We start from the raw sequence: 12,233 nt of genomic DNA on the forward strand, positions 1-12,233 counted from the left end.
CCCCCCCCTGTTTCAAGTCAGTTTTTAATGCAAATTTCAAAACGTATCACCAAAATGTGTGCCTGTTCAAAGGAAGCTTTAGAGTATAAGTCTGCTCCTCTATTTGGAACTGTTGTAATCAAATTTAAACAATGATTTACAAAATACAGCTCATGCATTAGTCTTTGAAACCTATCACAAAACATGTAGTTTGTCCTCTGTATGATACAGCCCTCCTTTCAATAGGAACTCGTAACCTTCCTGTTGTTGGTTTTACAAAATCACTGCATATGTGCATTGATGAGTATGTGTGTCGTCGTCCCCGTCCCCCCCCCCCCCCCCCCCCCGTTTAAGCAAGAACCTGTTTTGTGGGCACTCTGGGGATGTGTTAAGTTATTGAAATGACTGAATAAACTCTCCGTTCAAATGCGTGGGTGTGGTTTTCTTTCCACTCAGACCTCTTTTTGTAATTTAAATTACATTCCTTGGTCAAATCCGTATTGTGTAAACTACTATTCATCAGAGCATCCAAATGTGCTGGGGGGAGAAGTCGCCTTTTTATTTTTTAAATCGGTGTAAAAATTGGTTTTGATAAAATTGAAGCATCTGATTCAAACTTGCTGTTGACTAGGTTAAGACGTAATTTGTTACCCCAAGATGTCGTAAGTCGGAACCTGAAGACCCAGTCTACAATATTTCCCTTGCTATGCATCCTTATTCCTGTAGAGAGCGAAATAATCACATTCACCACATCATTCCACAAAAGCCAGTGATTTAAGATTTTTTTCCAGTGGGTACAAAACAACATAAACGGATTAAAGTACGATTTGTTTTTGTCTTTTTATTCGGAACACTTTATTCAATTATTTCCGTACGTAGTATTTGTTGTTTCGCTATTGGCTTACGTTGCCACACTGCAATTGGACGCACGGCACGTCAATCACCTGACGAAGGGGAGAAAAGGGGGAGCACTGTTTTCCGCTCTGCTATTCGGCACAACCCGAGTCGTGATCACTTGGTAGAGACGTGGGTGGACAGCCGCCCTCCCCTGTTTACCTCACCGTTATCAACCCTCTTTTTTTCTCCGTGCTGGGATCATTGTCCAGCTCCTCGCGGGTCACTCACGATCATTTTCGTTTTTCTTACTTATCGGCCAGCTTGTTTTTGTTTCGTCGAGTAAACCAGCGGATGACGTCGACATTGCATCTCAAAGGTTAAATTAGGAGGGTGTTGTGCCGCTGGTGGTGGATTTTCCCTTTCCTCCGTTCCTGGCCCTCAGGGAAATTCCGTATTCGACGTCACATGAGAAATGTTTCGGGACTATGACACGAATGGGAAGTAACTCGAACGGAGTCCGTGCTTCCAGGTGGCGGAGGTATTTCTCAGGGTGAGTGTTCGAGCGAGATACCACCAAAGGAGACGGAGAAAGGCTAGGCTAGGCCAAGCTAATTGGGCTAGCTGGCTAGTTGGAGGAAGTTGGTCGATACCGGACAAAGAGTTAAAAATAGAGCTGTGGACTTTTAAGTTCCAGGTGGGTTATCCCCCAACGTTGGGCTTCTAAAGTAGGGAAGCACGATCAAGCCGTTTCGGCGAGTCGAACCGTAAACAAAAGGGCTCCCCTGCGACCCGCTTCTACCGCTTAACTTTGCCGGGTATCCCCGGGGATCCTCCCTCCTCTTCGTTCTCGTCGGTGAGAGTTTCTACCCCTAACATGGATTTAAAGACGGCGGTGTTCAACGCGGCCAGAGACGGGAAGCTCCGCTTACTCGAAAAGATCCTGGAGAACAAAGATGTACGCGAGGTGAGCAAGTTAATGGGCGAGAAGACAAACGGCGCCACGCCGCTCCTCATGGCCTCCCGCTACGGTCACCTGGACCTGGTGGAGTACCTGCTCGAGTGTTGCCGGGCGCCCGTTGAGGTCGGTGGCTCGGTCAACTTCGACGGGGAGACCATCGAGGGTGCTCCGCCGCTCTGGGCCGCATCGGCCGCCGGCCACCTGAAGGTGGTGCAGTCGCTGCTCGGCCACGGTGCCTCCGTCAACAGTACGACGCTGACCAATTCGACCCCGCTGCGGGCGGCTTGCTTCGACGGCCACTTGGACATCGTCAAGTACTTGGTAGAGCACAAGGCCGACCTGGAGGTGGCCAACAGGCACGGGCACACTTGCCTTATGATATCCTGCTACAAGGGACACAAGGAGATAGCGCAGTACCTGCTGGAAAGAGGCGCTGACGTCAATAGGAAGAGTGTTAAAGGTAAGTCGCACCGGTAACTGAGCGTGTTTTTCGATGCCGATGAGGAGAAGCACATAAACCAAACTAAAAATAAAAATAAAAATAAAAAAAGTACTCCTATACAGTACCATAGTAAAGGGGTTCTCGATTTAGGACAAATGTGCAAGCGTTATAACAATTCACGACTACGTCAACGTAAACAGAGTAAGACCATAAATGTTAAACAATGCACTGAAAATGTGTATTCATGAGCCCATAAATATCAAACGGGGTAATTAAAAAGGAAAGTATGGCAGTAATTGTGCGTGCCTCCTTGTGCAGGATGAGTAGAAGCTCGCAAACAATGGCCTGTATAATATTGTGATTAGAAATGTTCTTATTGTATGTAACATTCATCAATTAATTGATATACAATCAATTAATAGTCAAATGTCCATCTCTTATACTTTTATGGATGGGCAAATGTCAATACCAGGAACAATTACTCAGTCATGCTGTATTAAAAAGCGTGTGTAGAGGAAGGCTGGAACATGCCTTTGGCCTGAAAAGAAGTGCTTCGGTGAGGTGATAAACAAATGTTCTCTTTGCTAACACTCGGATCATATGACGGACGTGTAATGAGACAACCCGACTGCACTCATGTTGGCAATATTTTGAGCTAGCCCATTTAGCAGTGCCATTCTACACTGCAAACCACAACTGCACAATGATTGCGCATGACATGAAAAACCCAATACAGCCATCCTTTTTCTGTAGCGCTTATCCTCCATTGAAGTGGCGTGTAAGCTGGAGCTTAGCCCGGCCGACTTTGAGCGAGAAGCGGGGTGTAGCCTATTCTGGTCGCCTGCCAATTGCAGGGCACATTGACAAACAATCGTTCCACGTTTGCACCTTTTGCTATTATGCAGGTGCAGCAGTCTGGAACAATAAATACAACACCAGGAAAAGCAATTGCATGACTCACTTGAAGAGTCATTCATGGTTGACTCAAAACTATGTCATCTTCAAGTCTGGGCGTGTCTTAAAGAACTTCATACATCTACTTTCGTTCTGGGAATTGTCAAAGTTTGGATAAACAAGAACGACACCAATATTTGAGGGAGAAAAAAATCAATTGTGATGTTAATAAATCGTTAGGGATGGTATTTTCTTATAATCCTACCTAAACGAAACAAAAAGAGATCACATGCAACCGCAGCGGTACCTTGATTTATGAATGCGTGGTTAACTATTTAACACTCGGCACACTATCGGGAAGAACTGGTCCTTCCTTCTGAAGCCGGAATGCTGGCTTTCTCAATCTATCCCAAGATCGGGTTGGCCTCAAGAGGTGGGGTCACTACTAACCACACAGACATTGCTTTAATCAAGACCATCCCTAGCTCCTAAATCGGGTACAAGCTTGTTGACATTAATCCTCAAATGCACTCGCTCAAAGTCGGCCATCTCTTGAATAACATTATTGTTGTAGTCAGGCCACTGGACACAAGTTACATCACATACCCTCCCCACCCCTTTTTAATATATTTTTTTTTATTATTCTTGTCCTAAAATACCTTAAATGGTCCTTTGGTATGTGGGTCAAATCCAAGCAGAAAATTTGATAGTATTTCTGCTAGTAGCAACTCTTCCAGTTACTCACGTGGAGCTTTTGGAGAATGATTTGCCCACCCCTGCCCTAATATATAAATATATATTTATAAATCACTGAATAACAAATCTATGCTTTTACAAATAATAATGATATCGATTAAATGTCATTTAACAAAAAGGCAATTGAGAACAAGACAGACTTCAAGGCAAAATAAGTGCAAAAAAGTGAGATTATGCCATGTGGCATAATTTAGTACAGTAATTTGAATGTAAGGGCAGCACTCGCTGTTGCTACTTCTCAGAATAACATACGGTCTTAAATCTCTGGCTCACCAGGTTTTACCTGTTGACGCGACCTGGTTACCATGTAAAAGCAAACCTGGTTTGCTGTGTAAGGTTAAAGCTAGAAATTCTGCCATTTCCTGTTAGGGTGAGAATTTCCTACCATGGCGCATCTTTTGAAAAAGACTATGAGGAGAAAGGCACTCAATTTGAGTCTATTTCTGTCCATTTTTATTCGTTTTCCTCGGATTTTTCAGCACTACCAAATGGTCAACCGTTTTGTTTTGTTTTGGGGGTCTTCTCTCAGGTAACACTGCGCTTCACGACTGCGCCGAGTCGGGCAGTCTGGAGATTATGCGGATGTTGCTGCAGTTCCGGGCGTCCATGGAGCAGGACGGCTACGGCATGACGCCGCTGCTGTCCGCCAGCGTCACGGGCCACACTAACATTGTTGACTACCTAACCGCGCACAAGCAGGTGAGGCTCTCCAACCAAGATTTTTGTGGTTCTTGCCTTTGCTACCACTTCAGAAAACCAACATTTGACTCTCCGCTCTTTCTTAGACGAGCCACAAGGAGCGCATCGACGCACTGGAGCTCCTGGGGGCCACCTTTGTGGATAAAAAGAGAGACCTGCTGGGTGCTTTGAAATACTGGAAAAAAGCCATGGATTTTAGATACATAGATAGCAACTGCGTGGTCCATAAACCCGAACCCAAGCAACGGATCATGGCTTACGACTATGCCCGTGAGGTGAGTCTTTCAAACGGTCTTTCACAAGAGTGAGGAGTCTCATCACGTGGAGCTATTTGAGTTTAGTATTTTGTGACGAGTCATCCAAATTTTGCAAGTCGCATTGACCGAAAGGAAAGCTTTGGGCTCGCCCCTCCAGTTCGTTTATTTCTATTAAGACTCAGAAAATGATAAACTCTTAATAACTTTCATTTCACAGGTGACAAACGCAGAGGAACTGGACGGTCTCATATCCGACCCGGACGAGATGCGCATGCAGGCCTTGCTCATCCGCGAGCGAATTCTGGGCCCGCAACACCCGGACACGTCCTACTACATCCGGTACCGCGGTGCCGTCTACGCCGACTCGGGCAATTTTGAGCGCTGTATCAACTTGTGGAAGTACGCCTTGGACATGCAGCAGAGCAATCTGGACCCCCTGAGCCCCATGACTGCGTCCAGCCTGCTGTCGTTCGCCGAGCTCTTCTCCTTCATGCTGCAGGACCGCGCTAAGGGCCTCTTGGGCACGTCTGTCTCCTTCAAAGACCTGATGGGCATCCTGTCCAAAAGCGTGCTGGAGATCGAACGCGCCATCCGCCAGAGGCGCTCGCTGCCGCTGGATCCTGCCCAGCTCAGCAAGGCACTGTCTATCATCCTGCACCTCATCTGTCTGTTGGAGAAAGTGCCGTGCACCACGGAGCAGGACCACTTTAAGAAGGAGACCATCTATAGGTACAGAGACTCATAGACTGCGAGAGAAAATGGATCGACAATCTACCTCCAAAAAATTGTTTTTAAAATATTTTTCTTACCTCTTCCGATCCAATCAATCAGGTTTCTGAAGCTGCAGCCACGTGGCAAGAATGGCTTCAGCCCGCTCCACCTGGCTGCCGACCGCAACACCACCTGCGTGGGCCGCTACCCGGTCTGCAAATTCCCCTCGCTCACAGTCACCGCCATCCTGCTGGAGTGCGGCGCCGACGTAGATAGTCGAGATGACGACCACAACAGGTTTGTCTCAACTGAACTTCATTTCATTCTGTTTTATTTGGTTAAAAATCATACTTTAATGATTAAATGGAAACACATTGTAATACTTTATTTCATCAATTTAAATAAAAAAAAAAAAAAGCTACTGTATGTAACATTGCGCACAGTTGAACATTTAATTCAGTAATTCTTCTGCATACCACTAGAGAGAGCCTTTTGATATTCTGATTGTAGTTAGTAATACAAATGTGCTTGAAAATTGCTCAACGGTGGGGAGGAAAAGGTTTTTAGAGCCCAGTGTGTGATGCCACTGTTTTTTTCCTCCACCGCTCTGGCTCGCCAGCCCACTCCACATCGCCGCGTCCAACGGCCACGCCGACATCATGAACCTGCTGGTGTCGGGCGGCGCTCACTTTGATAGCACCAACGCCTTCCAGCAGACAGCCTGTGAGCTCCTGGATGAAAAGGAGCTGGCGCGCAATGTCGTACAGCCCATCAACCACACCACGCTTCAGTGCCTGGCCGCCCGCGTCATCGTTAAGCACAGCCTCCACTACCAGGGGAACATCCCGGAAAAACTGGAGGCCTTCGTGCTGCTCCACAGATAATGACTGGAAGTCAAAAATGACGAATTGAACTCTAACTCAATGGAACAAACAAGATCGGATTAACAACTTGGATTTGTACTTTTTTGGGGGGGGGGGGGGGGGTTTTTTTTTTTTTTTGCTCCAGGAAAAAAACTTGGCATATTCACACAAATGCTATTTATTATCCCAGAAGACTTGAGAGATTTTTCTCCATGCAACAAAAACAAAAGATTCAGTTTTTTGCTGGGACTTTTCAGGTCTTTGATTTTTCTTCCTCGTCCCATCATAGTTGCCAACAACGTTCTCAATCGTGTTGATATTTTCCATTTCTACAAAGCTGGTGTGGATTCTACATAAGAAGCCATTTTAAAAAATAAAAGCTTTACATTTAGAAGGCAAAGCTGGCTACGGGGTCCGCTAACACCATAAGTGCTTTATTCAATTCCTTCTATGCACAGGCTAGGCTGTTGGAAAGTGACTGTTTTTCATTCTCTCGTCTGTGGCATATAACTCATTTGCGTTTACCTCATCCCTGCCGTCGGGATTCCCCTTTTGTCCGATCCCAAAATGGCCATCTTTTGACAGCAGCGTTCCAAGATGGCTGCAGCCGCTGTTTTTTTCGTTTCTCAACCTTGAAGCTTTGCGAATGATCATGTTTGCACATTCTCGCTTTTTTTAATTAGACGTGAAGCTTTTGAATGGCAGAGAAAAAAAAAAAAGGGCTTTTTCATCATTTGTTGGAATTCATATCACAGTGGATATCCCCCAATTTTTCTTCCCCCGGACAGTTTGAAATGGGGAAAAAAAATGTATGACGACTCCCAGGGGCAACTTGGTCTGAATCAGCACTTTATTTACAGCAGAGATTAAGATTGGATACAACGTTAATCCTGATTGCATCTTAATGAATCAGTTTGACAATAAACCTTTGTTGCACTTGGCCACGTCTTTGCTCTTTTTGTCTATCCAAAGTTGTTGATTTAATTTCCTGGATGAGGAGATATTTTATCAAGACATTCCCACATGGCCATACCTCAAATATACCGTTTCTGAATTTTTTTTAAATTGATAATGAAAGTGAGTGTTTTGTTTTAAAGATAAATGTTGAAAAATAACTTACCATCTTAATGTTCAAATTTTATCTAATACATCGGAATATCCGAAAATATATATTTTCATTTTAATACAGAATGTCTCATTATTTAAAAAATTAAAATAGAAAATATCAGAACATCTCAAAATTAAATGTGACAAAGATCATTTATCCTTTTAAAAACTATTCCTGAAAACATTTAAAAGGTGACTTAAATATGAAAAGTGTCAAAATGTCCATATTTTGAAAAAGAGATTTTTTTTTTTTATGCTTGCAAGTGTTTGGTTTTATTTTTCTTCCTACATTTTGTTGTAATAGATCTAAAACATCAGTGAGGGTGTCACTGACAAATGCATAATCCTTGGCAGACATCTTTGAGCTTGAAGCTTCTGTAATTGCTTCATTTCGACGCTTTGACGTATGTCTTTTGATCACTGCTGTTGACGTATAATTACACACCCATTGCAACAAATTGCGGAGTGCATGAGGCTAATCAGCTAATGCGCTTTTACGCTTTTGCTGATAGGATATTTTATCAGAAAATCCCACCTCAGAAAACACTTTCACCCACAGAAACCTTTGCCCTTTCAACATCACACATCTAACTTGTGCTGTGGGTCCACTTGGTCCCGAGAAGTAGCTAAGATAAAACATGCTGGTGATTTACAGTTTGTTTATACAACCATCCCTCCAAGCCAAAAGAGCCACGGAGGCTAATGGAATATCTGCTGATATCCTGCGTGAAAAATCTCACCAAAACTTTTGTAAAATTACCCTTTGGTGTATTTTACGTCATGTGGCTTTGTTAACCACACCCGTGATATAAATAAACCTTGGAAAAGATCACGTGGATCTGATTCATAGCCAGTGAGCTGTGAACGGACTGACTTATCTGACGCAAATGTGCGTTATCGGAAGATAACCTACGTAGACTTGGTGTAGAATCAGAACTTTAGAGATGATGGGGACATAGCATGCGTATTCATTCGCTCCAAGTGACTGAACACACAATTTGATATCACACACAATTAAGTTCCTCGGCCATCTGTCACTAAAGTGTCATTGTTGCTTTCTTTTGCTAGCTTTTTTTTTTCCCACTGATCTGAGCTCAGCCTAGAGCTTAGTCTATATTTAGTGGAGAATAATGCCCAGTTGGGAAGGTGCCCTACATGAAGCTGGGCCGCCACGTGTGGGTACCTGTTGGGATTCAGTCACTGTACTCTGTTCCCTTCTCTCTGCTGTCTCCAAGTGACATCCGTTGTGTGTATATATAGCACACCAGGAAAATGGCGACAACACAATCACAATAGATATATGATAGCGGAACCTCTAAAGCCGCATATCAAGGGTGAATGCCACAGGTGCGCTGTGCTTTTTCTTTGGCTTTTACTCTTCATGAGAAGACCAAAGCACAAGCAGTGACCTTTCCCTCTGTACAGCTGCCGCCATTGTCCAACTTGTGGGTGAGTACAGTTTCTTGTTTTTAACATCCAGTTGTCAACTTCTTTTGACACTTGATGGACAGTTAACGATATTCAAATGTTACTTGCATCGTCAATAACTTTTATGTTTAGGACTATTATAATAATGTGGATTGTGGAATTTTAATTTCTTATATTTATGAAAAATCATCAATTATCAGAATTGATTTCATACCTGCAATTCAGTGTGGTTCAAAATGGTTTAGAATACTTTATTAAAATTTGTATCAACACACAAATTCTTTGACAATGTAAAAAAATGAATAAAGTCAAGCCATTAAAATATTTTATCAGCTGAGCAATAGCATAGTAAATAAAAAATATAAATGGTTTAGTTTATTTATTCATTGATATGAATGCATGAAATAGATACAAATGAACTCCTCTGACAATGAGCATCCTTATTATTGTGGACTTCTTTTAGGCCCCGCAAGCCACAGTTTGAAAAATCCTGGAGCAAGCAGTGACTGTGCACCATAAAGACCATGTAGTGTCACCTTTCACACGTTGCAGCAAATAAGTATTAATAGCTTGGGATATTATACGCCCACACACCGAGATGAGTCTCGCACGTTGCCTTACCCTTATGAAACCCGAAGAAACATATCGGCTAGTCGAGGAACCCACCCGGTGATATTTTAGGCAAGTGCAAAGCGTACTGTTGTTGACTTGACTCGCGTGTTGGAGGTTCCCAAGGCATGGACACATTCGATTTCCCTGGCCTTTCATACGTGCATTTAAATATATTATACACCAAATTCATTGTGTTGGTTTAAAAAAGTGATATGTAAAAAAAAAAACGTGTTCTACAAATTCAGTTTTTTTTCTTGTTTACCAAAACTATTGAAATATGATTTAAGCAATTGTGCTATGTAAAAAGTTTATTTTTGCAGATTTGAACAATATTTTCTAATTCACATTGTTGTGCATTTATTATGATCTTTTTAATAATTAATTCCATCACACACATTTAATCATTCATTTACATATTTTTAAAAATATGTACCTAGCAATAAAAATAACATTTGGAGAGTCTTTTTCCTAATCTAGTTTTCCAATGCATCAACCCTGTTACTGGGCCAATACGGTCCCAAATTGCATTGAGGACGCCTAAATGTGTCACCGTTCTCCTAAAAAGGAGCGTTTATCTAATTAGCTGGGTGAGTGCAAGACAAGAAGTCAGAATGGACTCAGCATGGAGAAAGTGATCGCAGAGGGGAAAACGTGACCTGTTACATAAGAGCTCAAATAGATGGGCAGAGTATTAACATGCCAATCAATGCGGCACGAATCCGATACTTTGTCTGGAGCGCGGCGGCCCATGGCCGGATAACTCAGCCCTTTCAATCACGTGTGTATATTCTGTACATATTCGGAGAGAGGGTGTGAGTGATTGCATGCTTTGATCAAGACCTTCTGCTTTTCAGTCAGCTGTCAAAACAAGACGTTTATAAATAGTCAGGGAATAAGCTGGCGCGATGAATTCTAAGTTCAACACGGGGGCACATTATAGGAGTCCATAACACGACCCTTCCAAAACTCACCATGGAAAGTTGGGGAGAAAAAAAGTGACAGCCATAGGACACGAAACCATTGATATCCAATTTTTTTTCAGGTCAGAAACATTTCAGTTTTCAATTCCTCTGAGGGACTGTTTATGTGCTGCTGTTTTGGTTAGCAACCAAGTTGGACTGGAAATTTACGGTGTAATGAAGTGAGGGATTCGAACGGCAGAAGGCTACTGATGGATGCTAAATCAGTCGCCATATAGGCCAAGCTGTACATTCCGCCGTGACTGCTCTTTTATCACAACACCTTTCATTTGCGCCCACATCCTCGGCTGTGAGTCACAGCAGTGAAATGCTGAAGTGGGAGTGTTACAGTACATGGTGATAGACAAACTGAAAAAAAAAGGAGGAATACCCCATCGGAGGGGATAGAATTCTCAGAGGAACGTAGGCAGACCTGATGAGTCACCCCTTTCAACTTTGTGGCAGATGGTTTGGCGTCGGCGGTAATTGTGGGCACCAATCAAAAGCAACTGAGCTACAATGCGATGCTAAGCTAGGCAACAAGCTCAGATGCTGAAAATATGAAGCAAGTTCAATAACATCATTTTGCGTGACTTGCGTAGCTCTTAATTCATAAATTCCAGTTCTCTATGATTCAATTAGTCAGTGGTGACCTTTTGTTTGCAGTCTGGAAGCCAAAGGCTAAAGATCTGCTCTGGAAGGAGTCTCAACGTCTTCAGAAGTTACCAATAACGCCACGGAATGTCACTAGATTTATTGCTACGAGCCGCTATTTTGAAAGTGACTTGCTTGGGGGCATGTGAAAGTCACAAACTAGAGCAGAAAAGTGGCTAACTTGGTCACAGTGACTCCCATTTTTTTGTCACAAGCCTTAGCTCCACCCTAGTCGACATGATGACGAAATCCCTCTCCCGTCCAAAACTGAGTAGACAGTGTTAAGCATTTTGCTGGATATCTGTGGAAACGAGAACCCATCATAATCAGCTCTGATCGACATAAGCGCCTGAAGCTCATGAATTTACTCCTCCATAGCCAAGCTGGAACTTTAGTACATTCAAGATCTTACAGAGATATCATGAAGTAACAAATCCACCATTTAATCCGATGGTGTCGCTTCCCGCGTCAGCGCCGTTTGATTTAACGCTATTCTATGTTTGTGCACCACCAGTGTTACTCAACAGGGACGGCTGTTGAAGTGATGACATTCACTTTGTCTACGCCCTTACGCTTTTTCGTCTTTATAGATTCTGTTATCTCTAGAATAGGTTTCCATGACCGAATTGATTGGACTTCAATAACGTGATTATCTACGGCTGTTAGATTCAAAGGCCACTTGACTCCTTTGATGCTGAAAATATTTTCGCTTCGATCGAAGAAGGCTTCTTCAGTTTTCTCCATGGCTAAATTGAGCCACATATAATGAATGACAGGCAGGTCAAAATCCAAAATGCTTTTTTTTTTTTCTCAATTTAATAGCAATGCTACATTACAGTAGCACCTACGCAATGAATGGTTTGGTGCTGTGCTAAGTGCAGTGTGAAAAAGCCTTCGAGTGACTGAACCAGTCCAGAGTGTGCCCTGCCTCTCGTTCAAAGTTAGTTGGGACAGACTCCAGATCACTTGTGACTTTAATGATGAAACGCGTCATAGAAATTGGATATATAAACGTTGACTCTGTAGTCTTTTTTTAAAATATGAATTATTTCTTGGCATTTGTCCACTAGGTTGTCC

At 43.0% G+C, this 12,233-nt stretch overlaps 1 protein-coding gene across 1 annotated transcript; it reads left to right on the forward strand.

Moving 5' to 3' along the window:
• Positions 1-944: 944 nt before the first annotated feature.
• On the forward strand, positions 945-7,336 carry fem1c (fem-1 homolog c). Its single transcript, XM_085910525.1, has 6 exons — positions 945-2,234; positions 4,396-4,565; positions 4,652-4,840; positions 5,040-5,551; positions 5,654-5,830; positions 6,153-7,336. The coding sequence occupies exons 1-6, from the start codon at positions 1,691-1,693 to the stop codon at positions 6,415-6,417; spliced, it is 1,857 nt and encodes a 618-aa protein (XP_085766651.1). The 5' UTR covers positions 945-1,690; the 3' UTR covers positions 6,418-7,336.
• The last annotated feature ends 4,897 nt before the right edge of the window (positions 7,337-12,233 follow it).

Source organism: Syngnathus leptorhynchus, chromosome 4 (genome assembly GCF_054491065.1).
Source record: "Syngnathus leptorhynchus isolate UIUO chromosome 4, UIUO_Slep, whole genome shotgun sequence".
NCBI classification, from domain to species: domain Eukaryota; kingdom Metazoa; phylum Chordata; class Actinopteri; order Syngnathiformes; family Syngnathidae; genus Syngnathus; species Syngnathus leptorhynchus.